At 37.1% G+C, this 22,935-nt stretch overlaps 1 protein-coding gene across 1 annotated transcript in view; it reads right to left on the bottom strand.

Moving 5' to 3' along the window:
- The window catches only part of cdh2 (cadherin 2, type 1, N-cadherin (neuronal)), a 45,073-nt gene extending 30,037 nt beyond the window's left edge, over nt 1-15,036 (bottom strand). Inside the window, exons 1-2 of the mRNA XM_058755066.1 lie at nt 14,792-15,036; nt 11,740-11,848 (exon numbers count right to left, since the gene is read on the bottom strand). Coding sequence (XP_058611049.1) covers nt 11,740-11,848; nt 14,792-14,839 — 157 coding nt within the window. The 5' untranslated portion in view covers nt 14,840-15,036. The remainder of the gene's footprint in view (nt 1-11,739; nt 11,849-14,791) is intronic.
- Between the last annotated feature and the right edge of the window lie 7,899 nt (nt 15,037-22,935).

Here is a 22,935-nt window from a genome sequence, read left to right as displayed (position 1 = left end):
GGACGAATTAGGCCAGGTTGCCTAGCTCCGTGCTGGTCGCCCCTGACAACCCCAAGGCCTCCAGCTTGGAAGGTTTTTTGCAAAGGGGCGGAATAGAGTTTCATTTGGCCACAAAACACCTCCCCCCAGGCTCGCAAAACAATGTCGGCCGTGTCAAATCAATCGGCAACGCCCAAGGACATCAATATGGGGCCAATAAATCTTGCTCGAGGGAAGCCCACTCTCTCACCTCTCCGGCCATATGGGAAACATTGCAATAACGTAGCCACAACGCTGGGCCAGCGCAGATATGCCAGCTGAAACATTGCAGCACATGGGCGGCACCGTATTAACCGTGGCATTCGCACAGGTGATAGAGTATCGTGAAAATAAAAGACAGAAAGGTGATAGTGGAATAAAAGTGGGGCTCCGAAAAGGGGCGACGGAGAATGTAACAAAAGACACAAAAGCTTGTCTCCTCTGAGGAACGGCTGAGTGTAAAAACCGCGAGAGCGTACACTAGTAAACGACGCTTCAAAGGAAAGGGTGAGACAATACAACACAAAGACGGGAATATCAGGATGAGACAGACAGTGGCGAGTGAGAAAGAGAGAGAGAGAGAAACACGGCGATCAAGGCGGAGGGAGACAGACCGAGATGATGTCAGCGCTGTAAGTTTTGAGATGGCCCCTCAGAGGAAAGCCGGATTCACGTCCAAGCTGTTGTTTTTCGTACAGTGAAAGTCAATGGTGATTTATAATGCCAAAAACCATAAGAGTAACACTATCTAAGTCTTTTTTTGACAATTTTTTAAAGAAATTTGCAGCTCACAAATTAAATAAGTTGGCGGCTATCTTGGAAACCTCAACAGGAAGATGTTTATAGTAATTACAGTGATTGTTATGTGACATATTTCAAATCAATTATGAAAATCTAACAACAGTGTTTTTTCTAAAATATAACCGGCTTTTTTGAGTGTTCATGACAGAAAGATATTGCATATTAACAGATAAATGAGAAACAAAAAAAATATAGGCTACAGAATAAGACTTCAAGCAATAAAAAACAGGAAGACGGTGAATATTATGGGATTATTAAAAATAGGAGAAAAACATAACAAAATAATAAGGGTAAATGTTTACAAAAGTCACAATTAATTAATCAAATTCAGTATAAGAAATTCAAAGCCATGAGGCTACACACTTCACTATAGTAGGTGTGTTCACAAAAACCATGGCATAGTTTGTTATTAAATATTTGCATATTTTGATTTTAATGAAATAATCATCTTTTCAAAATACATTTATTCAGACTGCTAAGAAGCAGCATACATTTGTTGATTGTGAAAATTAAATGTATTCGCTTAAAAAGTATAAACAGTTCAAATATGGCTTGCTGTGAACAAGCACAAATTATATAGTAAAAATGTATAAGATTGAAGTTAAATGTATTGATGATAAATACAAACATTGTTACTCTGTGTGTAAAGCACATGCACTTTATTAGTACTATTTCAAAAATGAAACCTGTTTCTTATCTGTTTGATGTATGACTGCCAAATATGAATCAAGTTTATTAGATTGTTTATGTTAAAACTGTAATCCAATTTTATATGCAATTCAAATATGTCTGTCTTAAATTTAGGCCATGGCAACATCCACCCTTTAATGCTGGATGTAACCAGACATAAAACAAAGAAGATATTAAATGATTTCAGAAATTATACAGAATACAGCACACAATTAGTATGAACTACTCTGATACTTTTCTGATAATTTTGTGCTGTTCAATGTTTAACGTTACAAACCACCATCCACTTTCATTGTAAAGACCTGCTTGTCCATTCCGCTTAACATCTCCTTTTGCATTTTCACTTTTGTGTTTCACAACACAGTTTTGGACTGTCACCAGACTAACTAAATGATTTTTGGGTGAACTACTGCTTTAAGCTGGAGAACAGAAGTCACATGAGCTGGTCCAATTATCACCTCCTGCACCCGCTAACTCCTGTGCCAGCTATGTCTTTTCTCATTAAACACCAGAGAAATCATTTTTAATCGCCATTTCTTCCTCTCCTGTTGTGCGTGTGTGCGTTTAAAAAAGCAGACCCATATCGGGCACAGCTGCGATCCATTGTCCTGTATTAAGGTCATGCTAGCTTTACCCCGATCCAAATATATCCCTCCATCTTACGGGAAAACGCAAGAATTCCACTTCACACTCTCTCCCCTCGCTTAGCTGCTGACACACCTAAATCGGTGAGCAAGCTGATAGCAGAAGTAGAGGTGTGAGGAGAAGGGGAATGAGTGGAAGAGTGTAATAATGATGGGATGAGAGCATTCGTATTGAAGTGGAGATGGATACATGCCAGTCCAGCTGTCCCCTCTCTGATGTAGGCTATCCTAACTCCTGTAAAAACATATTCACACACACTTAGACGGATGGGGAAAAAATGACGCATTTGTCTGAGACATACCAATCTAGGCTTATCCTGATTGTCGGGGGGGCTTGAGGGTAGGGGGTACTTACAGCTGTCAACCGGTGGGCTCTGATGGCATTATACATCCATATATATACACACACACACATATGTGCAAAACGGAAATCCAGTGTTGTTGTCAGATGCCATTGGGATGGGATTAACCCGTCGTTTACCATTATCAAATAATAGCTCCCACACTCATGCACAATTACGTCTACGTCTGTAACCCTTTATGGATGAAGATTAGAATAACACAAATACCAGCCAGATTAGGGGTGAGGGGGTGGGTGTTTTGGACAGGCGGCGAGACGGAGACAGGGTAACGTCTGCTGGGTTCGCTGGAATGTGTGTGCATTTGAAGTGCGTCGACTCGCATTTTTCAAGTCTGCGGTAGCCGTACGCGCCACAAGTCAAGGCAACATAAACACTAATAAAGCATTAAAAGAGCTCCTGCCAGGCATTTTAAACCATCCAACACACACACACACACACAACTGTACGCTAAAAGTGTGTGTCCCATATCTTCCCTCTGCAGGATGGGAGAAGGAGAGATTTGGCAGAGCATGAAATAGACCACGGCCATAGGAGCGCATCTATACACAAACACACACACACACACACACACACACAAGGAGAAAAGCATCGCTCCATTCAGTGGGCTGTTTTAGCACTGTGGTGTTTTGTTTATGAGTACTGTGAATCACTGGGATGGTATTGATGACATCATAATTGGCCTTTCCATGTAACTGCGACACACTAACAGGATTCAGGAATGATTCATAAATTCACAACCACCATCTAAAATGAACAAGAAAAACATTAAATCCAGTCATTTGTTTCTGTCCAGTTTTCCTGTCTGAACTGTTTTCTTTCTTTCAACTAGAGATGTGGAAAATAACCTATTAAATAGTCAACTAGTTAAAAAAATCTGTAATATGTGACCCTCTCTGTGAAATCCTGGCTAACGTCTCTAAATCTAGGCTAATTATGATAACAAGCATTAAAATTTGATTTTAACCATTAATTTCATTATGATTTAATGTCAATATTAAAGATATCAAGGTTGTTGCTGTTAAGATATCAAGAATGTTCTTTACCTTATGAAAAAATTACCTTTACCAAAAAATTACTTTAGCTGGGTTTTCACATACACACACACACATTTGTTTTTGTGAAAAGTGGGGACATCCCATAGGCGTAATGGTTTTATATACTGTTCAAACTGTATGTGCTATTGCCCTACACCAACCCTACCCCTTACAGGAAACTTTGTGCTATTTCAGATTTTCAATACACTCCATTCTGTGTGATTTATAAGCGTTTTGAAAAGTGTGGACATGGGATAATGTCCTAAAAGGTCACCTTCTCCTTGTAATACCTATGTCATACCCTTGTCATTATACAAATTGATGTCCTTATTTGTCACAAAAATGCACGCGCACACACACACACACACACACACACACACACATTTAATTATTTCTATAATTATTTATAATATGTAATTATTTGCTTTGCATTGCATTCAAACATATGCAAACTAAATCCTAAATACATAAAAACCTTAAAACATTAAAAACTATATAAATCAAACTATAAATAGATATATAGAGATATACATAGAATGTGTGAGGAATAGTAATAATATTATCATTATTATTTGTTATATATATATATATATATATAATTTAGTAATTATTCATAAATAATTAAATAATAATAATAATTATTATTATTTTATCATGTCTCATCACTCAAATCAATTATTATTTTGATTTATTAATCAATTAAATTATTGTTGTTATTATTATTATTATATAAACACAATATATCGTATACTTTATTATTATTATTACTATTATTATATGAAAAATAGATATTGTATACATATATAAAACTAATAAATAAATTATCCTTCTTCTTAATAATAACAATAATAAAGGAGAAAACCATCTGGATGAACTAGTCCTCACTAACTGACTGGTTGGTTCTTGGACTAATTGACCATCTTGACCCATCCCTTGTAATATGCTGTAAACCCTGACTGTGCTCTCCATTCCACTCCAGCATTTGGATCAAACCTTCATATCTCTCAATCATCCTCTCCCCCAAAAGCCCCTGCCTCGGCCTGATGATTGAAACCAGACTTCAGTGTAGTTCAGCCGCCCCCACATTCTCCCAGCGCTGCAGCACGCAGTCACCCAGGCATGCACCCAACCACAAACTCCAGGCACGTAGAGGTCAGTGGCGCTGACCAGTGTGTGTGTGTGGGAGAGATCGTGAGCAGTGGGCTTCTGAACCGCGGGCTCTGTTTAGCAGTGGTCAGCCTACGATGACACAAAAACAGCCTTTTACAGCCAGTGCTGCATAAACACGCTCAGAAACAGAGCGCGAGTCGCGATTCAATAGGGATCTCTTAGTCTCACCGCGTAACCACGCTACGATTAGCATATACGCCACATAATTACCCGTTTCCTGCGGTTAAACACCATTACTGCGTAAATGATGTTTAAAATGCCTTCTGTTCAACGATCAATAATCCTCTGAGTATGAAAACTCAAACCACACCCATGTTTCCTCTTTTTCTCCTCTGTTTTTCTCCTCTACTCTCTCCACCCCTCCCCTCGATCCAATATGGTCAGCACAGTGGGAAGGAATCCATCATTACTACGGAAACTAGGGCATCCCGTATGAACTCGCGTAGTGCGTTTGAAAGCATGCGTGTGAGAAATAAAGTTGTGCGCAAAATTAGAAACAACAGAGTTTTTGGGTCACCTGACCTCTGACAACAAAAAGCCTTAGAGAATGGAATCAGACAGTTGCCATGACACCAAAGCACCCAATAATAATCCCCCAACAGTCAAAAGGGGCTTACGTGTGCACGTGAGTGAGAGACAGACAGAGAAGGACAGAATGACTTGTGATTGTGTTTGCTTAGCGTTCCAACACCCTCAAGCAGTCTTGAAAAAATGGTTCCACAATAAAGACGGCCCTGGGCCCAGTGGGAGAGAGTTTGGGCCAGTTGACAGGACAGTCGCTTGCTCTGTTGGCCAACTGTTGCACTGTCACTAAGTATTGTGTTTGTTATTCAGGTGCTTTTATTTTTTTTTTACATTTATTAATTTTTTTGATGTACTGAACATGATTGTTGAATTCTTAAATGTCAACTTTTTATTATTTAATTAAAAACATTAAACAAAAATAGTAATTTTTATTTTATATAAATATATTTCAAATGTTTATATATTTTATATACTGTTTTATATTAACATTAATATTATCATATAAAATGTATTATATTTATAAATGTTTTCATTATATATTTATTTATTTGAATTATAATATATTGTATTTTATATCAATATTTCACTTTATTTAATTATAATATTATATATTATATTATAATTATTATAGTATTTTATAATAATATTTTCTAACACATTTAAATATGTCACCAAGGTAAATGCTGTTGCTTGTGATAGTCTTACACAAGTTAGAATGGGTTAAAAATTTAACAAATCAGTAATATGTTATTTTTTATTAACTATATTGTTAAATGAAATAAAAATATATATATTTATACACATTATATATTTTATATTTCACGTATATTTCATAGTTTATTTATATTTAATTCTAATAAATTATATTTATTTAACATAAATATATTAATATATTTTGCATTTATGTTTTCTAGCACATTTAAATATGTAGGTAGGTAATGCTACGACTTGTGACAACTTTTTCTGCTTTTTTAATTATTTTATTCAAAATGTTAAATATTAAAAATTAAACAATTCATATATACATTTGTTTCTCATTATCTATTAAATATAATATTTTTATATTATATAAATTTTTACTTATAATACATTTATATTATTTTACAATTTTTTTTAACACTGCTGTTTTTAAACATGCTAAAAACAGAAATCTTATTTGTGATGGGGCATTGCGAAAATGTTGGCAGAGCGAGCGCAGATCTGATCTACTGGCCAGACTGGGCCATGAGAAAAAAATCCTTATTGTTGATCCCTGCTTAAGCTTTGCCAAAACTACAATCCAGCTTCATAAGCAGCCAATGATAACCATTGAACACAGATTGAGTCGTGTCTGATGTCATTCTTTACTCTTCGAAAATACAGCCTATGTGTTAGAGCAAAGCACTTCTCTAAAAATATCTGTGGAAAGGGCTGATGTCACACTGGATGGGTTCCACGCCTCCCCCCGTCGCACCAAACCTTGAGACCAGCTGACTAAAGAAACATTGTGGTGCTGAAACTGAGATTTTTACAGCGATTTAACGCAACATTAACAGGTGCACATACACACAGACGCTAATGAGAGAGCGCCGGATCTCGTGGTCCACAGTAATCCTGGTATGTCTGGTACAGACCACCCCAATTTATATTGAACTGTAACTTCCAAAGGTTTATTTTTTGTCTTTCCCAGGTTCACTACCTAAGGATTAATCCTTTCTTTCTTCTCTCTTTCTTTCGTTTCTCACATGCATCAGCTCTGTCATATATGCATGCTCTGATCAATACTCTTAGGGTCTTTGTTTTGCCAGATCGATTTAGGGTAATGAAGTCCATGTGGCCAAATCCTACAGGGAAGGAAAGAGAGAGAGAGCGATTGTCAAGCCCAGAGGTTTGACCGTATGTGGATCAGAGCTGAAGCTTTAGAGAGGTCACGTTTTACTCTCATCTGTTCTACTTTACCTCTTTAACACAGACTACCTCTCCACACGGCCATTAATTAAGCAAGTCCCGTCCTCCTGTTGCATTTAAAGAATTGGTTTGTGCATATTTTTCCAGTCTTAAAAAGTCTTAAATTGTCATCCAAAATCTGTATGACTTTCATCCTTCTGCAGACAACATTGGACCCTACTGACTTTCAATATGCATATATATTTATCTACATCTACATCTACATCTACATCTACATATATGTGTGTGTGTGTGTGTGTGTGTGTGTGTTCCAGAGGAAATCGAAAGTCATACAAGCTCAGAACAACATGAGGGTGAGTAAAAGATGACAGAATTTTTGGGTGGACTACAACTTTAAATGAAAATCAAAAGTGCAGTCATTGGTTTAAAAAAAAACTGTGACAGTAAAGGCCAAAATGGGTGAATTTGGACTGAACTGAATTCTGAGAATTCTTGACTTTCAATATATCGAGAAAAAAAAAAAAATTTCCGAACATTTTTCTCCTTTTGTCTTGCACAGGTAAAGAGAGTCACAGTTTGGAATGACATGAGGGTGAATAAATGGTTTCATTTTTCATTTTGGGGTTAACTATCGCTTTAAATGAAGATGGAACTCTGTTCAAAATGAGACTCAAATTGCGATATTCAAAATTAATTTACCCCAAAATTGAAACTTCTGTATTTATTTAGTTACCTTCATATTTTTACAAACCTATATGACTCATTCTTCTGTGAACAAGACTGAACCTCTTTTACTTTCAATAAATGGACAAAAAACCCCACTGAGACATTTTTGAAATATATATTATTTTTTTTTCTTCCACAGGAAAATGAAAGTCACACAAGTTTGGAACGACATGAGATTGAGTAAACGATTTCATTTTTCATTTTTGGCTGAACTACAGCTTTAAATGAAGATCGAAAGCGCAGTCTTTGGCGATGTGATCTTTAAAAACTATGACAGCAAAGGCCAAACAGGGTGACTCGTGCTGTCACTCAAGTAAACGGGCGAATTAGGACTGAACTGAACTCTGTGACTCAAATTTTGATGGTGAACTAAGTAGAGAACAATCCACTCCTGCAAAGCTTCCTCTCACCCGGGGTTTTTATGTTTCTTTTTTGGTTAATTAAAAATGTCAGCTCATTATCACATGTATACGCACACAACAAAGAATTTCAGTGCCTGAACAAATAAGACAATAGCACACTTGGTAATCTTTAGACAGCTCATTAGGTACTTCATATTAAATTTAAAAACACTGAAGGGACAAAGCACCAGGAGTGCCCACCCCCCAAATCTACCTCTCTCTTTCTCTCAGTGTTTTGTTTCTCACTCGCTCCCTTTGCTCTCTGTATTCCCGTAACCGTTCTTTAATTCCACCTCAGTCAGCCCATTGAGGGGCAGTGACCCGCATGCTGATGACCTCACAGCCGCGTTCTGATTGGTCATTCTCAGTGACCAACAGCCCCCAAATGGGCCAGACAAAAAAGCAACTCTGTCTCTGTCACTGTCTCCCCCCTCTCTGTGTTGACTAATTATTGTTTTTCGGCTCTTTTACTTGTTCACAAAAACAGGCAGAGCTGAAAGTTGGGTTTTGTTGGCTCTGATCGGAAGTGATCAAAAACAAACACCGCCTTCCGGCGCGGTGCGATGCGTGCGATACGGTAATCACCTCTCACCTACTGCATCTTCCTCTGATCATTTGCTCTCTCCTGTTTTAAAACAGATCAAACGTGGTAAAAACAGGTTCCTGTGAACACAAGGAGGACACGGAGAGAGAGAGAGAGAAATTCGTGGAGTGCACATTCTCAGCGGTTAAAAGAGGCTTGAGTAAGGTATTTCATGGGAAAAAAGTTACAAAATGACTCCTCTAGTAAAACAAGTTTGTCTTAAAACTTCAAAGCAGTATCTCTGTTCAAAAGAGATGGGAGAATTATATGAGGAAAAGAAAAATAGATGAAAGCTGGAGAAGAGGCTTAGGAGGCCCAAAAGGGGGTAAAAAAAAAAAAGGTTTATTGGCATGTAGGGCTGTGCATACCATGAATATTCATGATATGTTTCAGATGGTTTTGAAATATAAAACTAAGCAACTTGGAAAACACAATGATTTTAACATACTTTTTATTTGGTCATTAGGTTTCCATAAAGGATGTGAGACTAAACTTTTCATCTGAACACTTCTACACACACACACACACACACACACACCACAGTTCTGTTAAGCAGTGCAACTGTTTTCAACAATAACAATAATAACAATAAATGTTTCTTGATCACCAAATGAGCATATTAGAATGAAAATTCAGCTTTGCAGTTTTCTGATCAAAATAAATGCAGCTTTGGTAAAGAAAAGAGGTCCAAACTTTCGAACAGCAAAAATAAAAACATTAGATGTGTATTTATGTAAATACTGCTGTTTACTTGTATGTATTTATGTATATTAATGCATATAAATGAAATTATTAAAAACTATTAAACTATTAAAAATAAGATGCTTTGATTTTTTTTCACTATGTTTACTGTATTTTATTTCTTACATTACTCGTTTTAAATCTGCTTAGCAAACAATGGCTGTTGTCAATTGACATACAAATATCGAAATACAATAAACAGTCAAAAGACTGTGTTTTTCACTATCTATCTACTTCTTCCAGACCCACAGGAAGCAAATTAAAATCCTTTAGAACAGCAAAGACTGCATAAGCACATTTTTTGGGTAGGAATCACCGAGTGGGCTCAGTGAGACAGCACTAACTGTACATTCCTCTGTCCCACTTAAAAAGAAAAGGAGGGACTGAGGGGGAGAAAGAGTGAAAGAGAGGCTGCAGGGGAGAGGAGAAAGTCTTCATCCCTAAGTCATTTGCCTAAAAAGGATGTGATGAATGAATGTCAGCGACACAAAACATCCACCTCATGTTTAACAAGAGACTCCCCCAGTCCTCTGTCAGGAGGGGGGAGATGGAGAAAGAGTGAAGGGGGAGGGAGGAGGATAATGGGAAGCAAATTTTTGCGTCCTTTGGCAAAAGGCACTGTGCGTAACGGAGTTCACATTGGCTTGCTAACCGTACAGGCTGAAATGGTAATGAAACGAGAGCCGCTTTTGTGTTCATGTGGCCACTGCGATACAGCTCACCTTTCTACAGAAAAGGGCATAGGAAGTGAATCAGTGAGTCAACTGTGAGATCAAATGACCAGTCTTTGTGAGTGCGATACAACTCGGCCATCAGCAGTTCCTGACTCACACACACTCACTTGGGAAATTCCTATCAGGGTGTGACATGTCGACTCTTAGTGTGAAATTTAAAGCAAGTGTTATCACTTTTATTGTAATTGTCACAGGTGTGTGTGCGTGCATGTGTGTGTGCGTGTTTGTTTGTGACTGAGTGTGTGTCCCACAGTTCGCAAATAGACCTCAAGAGGCACAAAGCTACAGCTTGCGACCGTCTGTTCGAATTCCACGACTCTCTCTTCCACAGTAACCCATGAATAAGTCAACGATATGGAAATGTAAAAATATGTCGCTTGTTAGAAGTCGCGTAACACTTTTAGACAAGAAAAAGAACAACTCCGAGGCTCTCCGGGACAAAAATATTTTGCTTAGTGACGCACATCCAAAAAATATTCCGCCGAAACAGCAAAAAAAAAACAGTTTTGGTTTCAGACTAAACCTCTATTTCATCCACACAACGTGGATAATCTTCTCTGTGACCAAAAAACGATGCTACAATTGTAAAGTTAAGTTTATTGGAGCATAAGAAAATACCTTTCAGTCTTTCTACTTCAAAATGTAATGTTTCAATGTGTTGTTATTTCTTTGTAATTATTTGTGAAATTTACTAGAAATTTACTAAAACTAAAATTTCAGCTAAATAAAAGATATTATTAGTGTTTCGGCTCAAAATTGTATTTTGGTGCGTCGCAAATTTTGCAATAACGTATTTCGACTGAATCACAAGTCACGGGTGTAGCTGGTGGTTTAGTTTAGTTTATCTACTAGAAATGTAAAACACATAGTTATGCCCTTTTTACGCTGTTGTAATTAGACGTGACGCACGGATGTTACAAGGCCTCCAAAGTTTACAACCGCAGCACAAATGTGGCCCATGCCGGATTGACTGAATATATTGAGATGGCTGACTGGGATCTGTGCCATCGACTGACTGTATGGATACGGGCTGGTCTAATCAATGCTATTGATCACAACAGGGGGGTTTCGAGCACGGTGGGGGAGGGCGATTCAGCCCCCCAGATATTTCACACTGTGGCCCTTCAAAACACATTCCACCAAAACACTGAGTTGTTCTCCTCCTCCTGCTTTTTTCTTCCTCTCACACACATATCCCCTTTACAAACACCCCCGCTAAAGCAACCCTAACACTTAACCCCCTCCCCCCATCTCGTTCTTTCACATACACACATAAAGCCCACCCTTCCCCCATCCTCCCTTCTCTCTCTCTTTCTCTTCCCAATAGAATCAGGGTGGAAACCGAAGCCTGGTGAGGGAGCGTTTTGCCGCACCGGTTTGATTGGTGTTTATTAGGAGAATAAATGCAAACATCTCTGTTTACCTTTGAGCAGAACTTGTCCCTCGGTGATGACGTCGGCGGTCATGACGTTGTACTCGTTCTCTGTGAAACCCGGCTGACACGGCATCGCCCCCGTGCCCTGGACCGCCACCTGCCAAAAACATAAAAGCACCCGTCAAATGAATCCCCCGATTAATAGTGATTAATAAACAGCACGGGCCAACCTACACCACAGCGAAAGCCAAATATCCAGAATCCCGAGAGGAATCGATGGACATAACGATCACGCTCTTTCACCATAAACAGAGGAAATGAGGCAGAACTCTGCTCAAGAAAAGCACCATGATGAGACTTTCCAGAGCCGCCGAGTCCATTGATCAGGCTCCAAATGAACTCTTTGAATTAGCAATCCTATTGTATTTTTCACCGATTACTCGCTAATTTGCAGCAGATCGGCGAAATTAAATAAGGCTCATTGCATGACGATTTACTGCGTTGCTCCATTTCTTTTCATTCAAGGATAGCGAGGGGTTTCTATCTCACCTCCTCCCCCTCCGGCGCTGGGGCATCTGTTATTTTGAGGTGGGTGTAATTAGACTGATGAGGTCAGGAGGGTGAGACGTTAAAAAAGCAGAGCTGACCAGGCTACGCACACTCTACCTTGAATGGCATGGTCTGGTGGAGCACTTATCACATAAAAACACAAACACACACTCGCGCAGCTGGCGAAAGCACTCCGGCGACAAGTCACAAACCCTTCTTTATGGTTTACGCTTAAAACAGGCGCACACACCTAGCATTTAATGCTCAGGACAAAGCTTTATTCATACTTGCCTTGTCTTATTAGAAAAAATAAACGACCAGCTTTGAGTCATTCCATCTTAATAACATCTGATATGACACACAAAGTCAGGCTCTCAGTGTAGGCAAATAGGTGAATTTGGTTTTTAAAACAGGCTTGAGAAGATCAAAGGTGACGTCTACTGTGAAACAGCCTCTTTGTGTTGGAATAAGATCAGAGGCTTGAAGAAGACGGCTGGCTGTGTTTGTTAATGGCCCCATAGACGATTTATCAAACATGTTAATTACTTGTTAGCTCAGTGGATGCTGACTTAATGTCCTACACACAACGACCCATCAAACATTTGCTTTTGTGCTAACAAAGATCATCATCAACCAAGAGCTGATCGGGATTTTGATGTCGTCATCTCCAGCTGCCTCACTGATGATATATCTGCAGAACGCCTATATAAAGCTGGCACTACAGGGGTGCGTTTGAAAATCTGACTTTAAACTGTCCTGTCAGCAATTGCTTAGCAATATGCTGCCTCTGCACATCCACACAGAGCGAATGATTCTAGAAGGAGCCGCACTAGCGGCCCTGCTGACATGAAGAATCAAGAGGCAGAAAGAAGCATATAAAGCGGGGCTTTATACGGCGTTATAGTGCCTGAGATAAATTACAGTGAGATTTGGGTTTATAAGTCAAAATTAAACCCATTTAAAAATGCAGTGAATAGGTTTTGCAAACAGGTCACTTCAAATAATCTTTTTTTATTTTTTTTTATTTTTTATAAATGATTCTTTTACATCATCACTTGGTTCTTGACATTATGGTGTTGTATATTCTATGCTCTAAATATTCGATTAATTATGATTTTATTAATAAGTCTGTTTATTATAATTACAAGTGTTTCAGTTCAGTTTGTTGCAGTCATGATTCAGTTCATAAAAACATTAAGCCATATAGAACGCAAATATAATTTGTATTTACATTAAACGATATAAAAATCATTCGTATCTCTTGGATGAAAGCGCTTTTGCTACAGCTGTGCATTTTAATCTTTTTTTCCCAGCACGTTTAATTTTTAACAGGCACGTTACGAATCGGACGATCCCGGTTCAATAAATCAGCGAGTTGTTCGCTCGAGAACAACTCCGGCCAATTCGCTCACATCACCAGTTCTAATGATTCACTGGAAAGATTCGACTCCGAAGAATGACTCGTTCACCAATCGCACGTCGCTATCAAACAGCAGCGGGTTTTTAAACATGTGGAACCGTTATATCACACACAAACAGTAGTAAAACGCGACATTAATGTTACACTTTAAAAACATGCCGCAATAAGACATTTACGAGGTCAGGACTGCAACTTCTGCAACTGCAGACCACAAACACAATAAAAACATTGAAACAAGGGCCAAATGGCCGATGGCCAAATGTTAACTTTATCGCCATGCAGATTTTTCACACGTTTGGTTCCATCGCAACATAACAATTTGCTCGCAATTTCTCATCTGAGAAAGCTGGTGGAAACATAGCATGACTGCTCCCTGCGTTCAAACCTTAATTCTTGCTGGACTCTGCATTTTCAGCAATTCAGAGGGCAGCGGACCCAAAATCTGACAGCACGATTCATTTCTCCGATCGCTGATCCGGGTCAGAGTGATTTGTCATATCTGGGTTACGCTCAGAGCCGTTGTTCGCCGTGAGATCTCGCATTTGCACATCTAAAAGAGTCAGCGGAAGAGGGCACCTCAATGAGCTGTTCATTAACTGATTATTGTTACATTTGTTTCATCAGTCGGAAAGGGACCATTGTGACCTAATCACCTCCTCGAGGGCAACTTTTCCATCTCGTGCCAAAAGAAGCGAGAGCGCGTTTGAAAACCCGCATTCATCTGCGACTGGCTCCGGTTCAGCACGGGACGGTTTAAACGGGGCTGCTATCTAACACAATCTAACGGCTACACAACATAAAGCCATCGCACACGGAGTCCAAACCTCTTGTGAATAACTATGAAGCAAGAATAATAAAATCAAGACTCTCTAGAATTGCATAGCAAGCAAAATAGATGCGACATGAAGTCGAGACAAACCGAAAAACCTATAATACTGAATTTGATCTAGGCACTATCGCCCTATTTAAATATCCTGCCACTAAGCAAAATCGTTTATTTGTATTCTGCACACCAACAATTTCTCCACAGTTTACAAACGCCACAGCAAATACGCCAAAGCTCAAACATAAAGCAGCATCGCGCCCGAGCGCACATCGCATGTCGGACCCTCGAATTTAACGTTAACGTACCTGCAGAGCGGCGAGAAGCCCCAGCATCACGCCTCCCGAACGGTACATCGTTTAAATTCCGTCCTTTATGAAGAAACCGATAGAGTTGGCCGTTTTCCGCTGCGTTATAATGTTCCGTGCGGTAGCGGCGGCATGTAGCAACAGAATCGTTCCTCCGTCTCTCTCTGGCACCGATCCGTGCTGCTCTCGGTCTGGTACTGACGCTCCGCTCGCTCGCGCAGTTCAACGGCAGAGCAGCGCTCTGAGCAGCGCCCTCTAGCCGCGCTCCGTGGTACTGCGCCGGAGAGGGGGCTCCTTTCCTTATGTCACCCCCTCCATCTCCGGAAGTCACAGCGAAGAAGACAAGACCCCGCCTTCTTCACTACAACAAAGGGAAGATCTTCTTTCTTTAACCCCACCCAACCCCTTAATGCCCACTAATCGGCAAGAGGGACTGAGAATTCCTGGATTTAAAGTGCATGTCTCGTGCTGGTGGGCTACTTTGAAAATCTAATGTTGTGTAGTAATTCTGAAAGCATCGTTAACGACCTCATGCGAGGGGTAACGCACAGTCAGCGGGTCATTAACGTTACTGTAAAATAAACCTGAAAGGGTGATCAGGACCCTCAAGAAGTTCATCTGCTAATAAAATAAATAAATATATGCACCTGAAGTTCAAATTATTTTATTATGTGAGGGGAGACTGAGAAGTGTTGGGAGTTTATTTTGCTGTAAATTTTTAGAAATAAATGCATGGATGTGAAAATGTATTTGTAGTAAACTCAGCATATATGCTCTTAAAATAATGGCTCCATTTTTTTTAACACTCTTAAAAAATATGTTTCAATATTTCAAAAAACAGGTTTTCACGGAGATGCCACAAATAACTTTTTTTGTTTTGTTTGCTTCCACAAAGAACCCTTCAGTGAACAGTGTGAAGAACATTTTAATAATAAAGAACCTGTTTCTACTATAAAGAACCTTATGTGGATTGGGAAGTTCCCTGGAACCATCAATGACAATAAGCAACATTTATTTTGAAGAGTGTAGTAGAAGAACCATTCGTGGGTTCCTCAAAGAACCATTCTTAAAGTGTCATGAAACCCCCCTGTTTCAGCACTGGCCTTTCACAGACTCCAGAAATGGGCGTGTAAAACTGCGGAAAAGTGGGAGTGTAGTGGGTGGAAGGAGGGGAGAAAACAACCAATAAAACACAGAGCTACAACACAATCATTATACAGACAAATTAATATTAAAATATCTTTAAAACAGAAAGAATAAAGGCAGTTACATTCTTTTTACTCTTCTTTGAATTTTCGGTCTGCATAACCATTTTTCACTTAGTGTAAAGAATACTTTAATAATCTAACAATACAATAATATTGGAATCATTTAAATCATATTTTTGCCTGATATGAAGGACCCTTTATATACTATTAAAAATAAAGTTTACACACACACATATATATATATATATACATATATATATATATATATATATATATTTAATTTAATTTAATTTAATTTAATTTAATTTAATTTAATTTAATTTTATTTTATTTTATTTAATTTAATTTAATTTAATTTAATTTAATTTAATTTAATTTAATTTAATTTAATTTAATTTAATTTTATTTAATTTTATTTAATTTTATTTTATTTTATTTTTTGCAGCAATGCAATCCATATTCTTCCCGTAAAAATGTACGGTCTCATTAGCTTGCTTCCGGTTTTATTAGCTTCCAGCTATTTTTAGCTGTACAAAACAGCTCATTTTGGTTGCTTGATAGTGCAAATTTGTGTCTTACCATATTATTCTAATATATTATTTTAATATTTAATATTATTTTTATCTTAATTATGAGCACACTGGTTTGTAGTGCAAACCGTTTTACCATTTACTGTACGTTGTTATTCTTCTCGTTATTTCCCTATAGTGGCTAAGGAACCGGAAATCTCGCCCATAGGCTTACCTGCGAGTTTAGGAATAAGGTGGATAGAAAAACCATTTTGGATTTTACTGACAAACCTTTCAGTGAACAGTTTTTAAAAGAACAATCTTTTCTTAGTGTGAAGAACATTTTAATAATAATAATAAAAAAAAAAAAACTTATTCCACTGTAAGAACCTTTGTCCATTGGGTTCTATTATATGTATGGGTTCCAAAGTTCTATTATAGATCATAGATGCCAATAAAAAGGTTCCATGGATGTTAAAGGTTCTTTATGGAACCATAAATACCAAGAACCTTTATTTATACATGTCAACATTGGTTTTCGAGATGGATGGTCAGAATCAGAATCAAGTATTCCAGCAATCTCTGTAATAAATTCAAATTAAGTAATTCAATATAGGCCGATTTGGTTTTAGTTACGCCAAAAATCTCATGAGTATCAGATGGGGGAAATTATGCTTGTCTTATGCTGTGAATCTTAAATAGTGTGAATTGACAATGTAAATGGATTTTATGACAGTGCTGAAACTTGATTAGGGAATTTGCTCAGGTGATGTCTTATTCCACTGCTGTCTTGTGGGCATGACTGCGTCTCTCGTCGTGACAGGCAGGGACAGGGACGCGGAAACTGGCACTTGGAGTGCCTGTGACAGCAGCGAATGTCTACGGAGCAGATGTCCTGCGCGCTCTGAGAGAGTCTCCGGTCATCAGCGCGCACCACCATCTGCTCATCATTACCGGCCCGGCCGAAACACACAAACACACACACGAACCGTGGAGCCGCCGGTCTGTCTGAGTGACGTCAGAGAGGTTGGCCTTGATAGAGAGCGAGAGAGATAAGCGACAAAGAGGGAGGAACAAAGGGGAACCTGTAGTCATACCATAAATTTTTAAATGGGTTGTTCACCAGAAAAAAAAAGAAAATTGAACCATTTACTCATTCAAAACCCACGTGAATTTATTTCTTCAGTGGAACAGGTTGAATTGAAACAGGTTGTTTCATTGACAGCTCCAGTTCTTATTTACTTTCATTTAAAAAAACTAAAAAATGAAGATATTCACCCAAAAATTTCCATTTTTGGTTCCACTGAAGAAAGAAAGAAATACAGGTTTGGAATGACATGAGGTTGAGTAAATGATGACAGAATTTTCAAAAACTGTATTCACAAAGCCCATCTTTGTACATTGGTGTTACCTGGGAATTTCATCACATTCGTATGTTTCATGCTTTTGTGTATTGTTTTTGGCAGCGTTATTTTTCTCTGGATTTATTTTTGACCAGTATACTAACAGAACTGGACGAGTGATGCCTTGTGTTCTTTATAAGATGGCTTAAGGAAGGTTTTAAATTGACCTGGACTACAAACCAAAAATTAGTTGTAATATTATCTTCCTTCCATCTCATTAAGGAAACTCAAACTGCTTCATGAACCCTTATTACATTATATCAGCTCATTACCTGATACAAATTTATACTGAAATAAAGAAGTGCTACCTTGCAGGATTAGGCAAAATTCAGAATGTAAGAACTGGCCCCATTCATATAATGAGTGTGAATTTGAATTCAATTGGTATTTCCATTAAAGAGGAATTTTCTCTGTTGTTATTTGAAGGAATTTAACACAGTCACAAAACAAATGAATACACCCTCAATTTACAGATAATGCAAATATATTTCCTGATATGTAGAAAACATTTTCTTTTAAATCCATTTCTTTAAACTATAGTAAATACTGGCCTATAACTATAGTAACTATAGTATAGTAAATAAAAAGGTAACACTTTACAATAAGGTGTCGTTTGTTAACATTAGTTAATGTATTAACTAACATGAACAAACAATGAACAATGCATTTATTACACTAGTTATTAATCTTTGTTAATGTTAGTTAATGAAAATACAGTTGTTCATTGTTCATTCATGTTAGTTCACAGTGCATTAACTAATATTAATGTTAATGTTAATGCTAATGTTAATGCAACGTTAATGTTAACTAATGTTAATTTTAATAATGCATTAGTAAATGCTGAAATTAACAGAAGTATTGTAGAAGTATTGTTCATTCTTAGTTCATATTTACTAATGTTTTTAACTAATGTTAACTAATGAACCTTATTGTAAAGTGTTACCTAAAAAACTATAGTAAATAAAACTATACTATATAGTAAATTTAACTATACACTCTAAAAATGGTGCTATACAGCACTAAAAGTGGTTCTTTGGCTCGTAATCATAACCACTTTTGGTGCTTCAGTGGTTCTTCAGCGGTTCTTCACCGGTTCTTTGGCATGACTGAGGGGCTATATAGCACCACTGCTGTACAAAGAACCTGTTAAGCCCCTTTAAAGGTTCTTTACGAGCCGAAGAACCAATCTCGGTGCTGTTTAGCACCATTTTTGTTGAAGAAATACAATGCAATACATGACCTCTTATGGTTCTACATAGCACCATTTGACAAAGGTGCTGTATAGCACCTTTAAAGATATGGTGCTATTTAGCACCAAAAGTGGTTCCCCTATTATTACGAGTCATTTTGTCCCTTCATGTTTTTTTTTTTTTGTTTTTTTTTTTTGCATATTTGTCGCACTTAAAAGATTCAGATCATCAAACAAATTTTAATATTACACAAAGATAACCCGAGTAAATACATTTATTAAAGGAAAAAAGCTGCCCAAACCTGCCTGGCACTATGTGAAAAAGTAATTGCCTTCTAAATCTAATAAATGGTTGTGCCACCCTTTGCAGCAACAACTGCAATCAAGCGTTTGCGATAACTGGCAATGAATCTTTCACATAGCTGTGGAGGAATTTTGGCCCACTCTTCTTTGCAGAATTGTTTTAATTCAGCCACATTGGAGGGTTTTCGAGCATGAATGGACTATTTAAGGTCATGTCACAGCATCTCAATCGGATTTAAGCCCAGACTTTGACTTGGCCACTCCAATACCTAAATTTAGTTTTTCTTGAGCCATTCAGAGGTGGACTTGTAAGTGTGTTTGGGATCATTGTCCTGCTGCATAACCCAAGTGCACTTGAGCTTGATTTCACAAACTGGCTGGACATTCTCCTTCAGGATTTTCTGATAGAGAGCAGAATTCATGGTTCCATCAATTAAGGCAAGTCGTCCAGGTCCTGAAACTGCAAAGCAGCCTCAGACCTTCACACTACCACCACCATGTTTGGCTGTTGGTATGATGTTCTTTTTATGAAATGCTGTGTTGGTTTTATGCCAGATGTAACGAGACACACACCTTCCAAAAAGTTCAACTTTTGTCTCATCAGTCCACAGAATATTTGTCCAAAAGTCTTGGGGATAATCAATATATTTTTTTGGCAAATGTGAGACGAGCCTTCGTGTTCTTTTTGGTCAGCAGTGGCTTTTGCCTTGGAACTCTCCCATGGATGCTGTTTTTGCCCAGTCTCTTTCTTGTTGTTGAATCATGAACACTGACCTTAATTGAGGCAAGTGAGGCCTGCAGTTCTTTAAATGTTGTTCTGGGTTCTTTTATGACCTCCTGGATAAGTCGTCATTGCGCTCTTCAAGTAATTTTGGTAGGCCGGACACTATTGGAGTCCCTAAGCCTTAGAAATGGCTTTATAACCCGACTGATACATGTCGACTATTTTGTTTCTCATGTGTTCTTGAATTTCTTTAGATCGTGGCATGATGTGTTGCTCTTTAAGCATGCTTCACTTTGTCAGACATGTTTTGATATCTTGATTCAACAGGTCTGGCAGTAATCAGGCCTGGGTTTGGCTAGTGAAATTTAACTCATCTTTCTAAAATAATGTGGTTAATCACAATTCTTTCATGAGGGGGCAATACATTTTTCACGTAGGGCCAGGCAGGCTTGGACAGCTTTTTCCCTAATAAATGAAATCATCATTTAAAAACTGCATTTTGTATTTACTTGCATTATCTTTGTGTAATATTAACATTTGTTTGATGACTTGAATCTTTTAAGTGTGACAAATATGCAAAAAAAAATAAATAAAAACTTCAAAAATCTTTTCACGGCACTGTATATATCTATATATATATATATATATATATATATATATATAATAAACTATATAAAATAGTGTAAATGTAGTGCAATTAATACAAAGAATATGTATACAAATACATATTTATATTCAAGGATTTTAAACATCAAGATATTAATGTCGTATAATATTTCTAAAAATATCTCATAAAACCTAAACTTATACCTAGCAGTTATAGCGAAGATTTTTAAGATATTCAACTCACTATTATTTTAGATAGTATTGTAATTTTAGCAATATATGTAATAAAATCATTGTATTTATATAATTTCTGTTTTCATTTTAATTTCAGTTATTTTTTAGACATTTTGTTGTGTTTTTGTCATTTTTTTTTAGTTTTTGCGGTAACATTTTCTATGAAGCCCGTATTTATAATACATTATAAGGGTATTTTAAGGCATTATAATGAATGCATAATGCATTATAAAAAACCTTATAATGTGTTATAAAATCTTATGAATAATCATAACAACACTTATAATACATTATAGAACTTAAGTATTTGTGGTTATAACTTTTAAGAGTATGATTATTTATAACACACAATGAACACCATAATAAATCTACTTCATTTATAATGGGCTATATCATAGCTTGACATTGTTTATTTAAGATCCGCACAGTACCGGATGTTAAGAGAAACTACATCTCTTGAGTGCAATGTTTATTCATATATATAACTAATTGTATTAGTAGGGTAGGTAGAATGTTCACATACTTGCAATGTATCCTATACTCAGTATGTCTGTTGAGGAGCCATCAAAATAAAGTCTTAGCATACAGTATATTCAGCAGACACACTACTAATACTCTCATGAAGGATAGTTGACATGTAGTTGCAGAGTTCCTTATCAACATCTGTCTAAAGGGTGCCAACAAAATAATCAAACTGATATTATAAAAAAACAATTATTAATTATTATTACTTATAAGTGGTCTTTGTCTGCTTTAAGTAAAGTAACATAAGTAATGTGGCAAGATATGAGACTTATAATACATTATAACTATGAGAAATATAATCCATTGTAACTTAAGTGGATGGGTCGTGTTCATTGTGTGCTATAAATCATCATACTCTTAAAAGCTATAACCACAAATAAGTCAATATTATAATACATTAAAACTGTTCTTATGAATATTCATGAGATGATACAACACATTATAAAGTTATTTATAATGCATTATGCATTCATTATAATGCCTTAAGAATACCTTTATAATGTATTATAAATATGGGCTTCATAGAAAGTGTTACCATTTTTTTTTTTTTTTATTGTCTATTGTTTTATTTATTTATTTTAAAATTGGTTTTAGTTTTAGTTCACTGTAATAAACTTGATTTAATTTCAGCTCTACTTCTTTAAACTCAAACTGAGATTCTGCTCCCTGTATGTCTACCTCATTTCAAATTCAGGAAATGAATTGGAATTTAACATTCTTAATTCAATTCTTAAGACAAGCAATTCTGCAACCTTGTGCTTTACTTGATCATTATGGTAATGACAATTCATTGAGGTTGAAATGTTGATTGGCCCATTATGTACAAGTAATAACAGCGACTACTTAATAGTCACACGTATTTAGCGGCTTACTGAATAATTTGAGAACAAATGACCAGTGAGGTCCTCTCAAAATCCATATGTAGACACAGTCCACTACTCCTGCAATGCTAAAAGCATTATGGTCAGCTAGCTAACTAGCCATCTCTCCTCATGGGAGGTCAGCCCTCACTTGAGCTTCAGACTCCCTACAGACTCCAGAAATAATTTGTTTTCCTCCAGACTACGTTTTCCATGCCCTGTACCATATTTCAACCAGACCATGTTTTTCATGCCCTGGCGTCCCTTTGAGTCATGAGTCATTGTGAACTGCAGCATCTGCTATATGAATAAAGTGGAATTGTGTAAATATTACACTGTCCCATAAGGATATATGAAGATTTATTATCTGGTCTTCACATGAGGTAGAAATATTTAGAATCCATGCATTAATGATGCAGGAGATGTGCCGGAAACTGTAGCTCATTATTAATTTACTTCATGGTGATTGGCTTTTGAATGGGGACGCAGAGTCTCATTGGTCCACTGAGGGATGGATATGGATGTATTAGAGTACTTTAACAGTTATTAGGGCTAAAGGTTGAGCTGAGAGTGTTTCTGTGTA

Source organism: Onychostoma macrolepis, chromosome 20 (assembly GCF_012432095.1).
Source record: "Onychostoma macrolepis isolate SWU-2019 chromosome 20, ASM1243209v1, whole genome shotgun sequence".
NCBI lineage: Eukaryota > Metazoa > Chordata > Actinopteri > Cypriniformes > Cyprinidae > Onychostoma > Onychostoma macrolepis.
The sequence above is the reverse complement of the archived record's forward strand: the minus strand, read 5'-3'. Positions and strand labels throughout refer to the sequence as shown.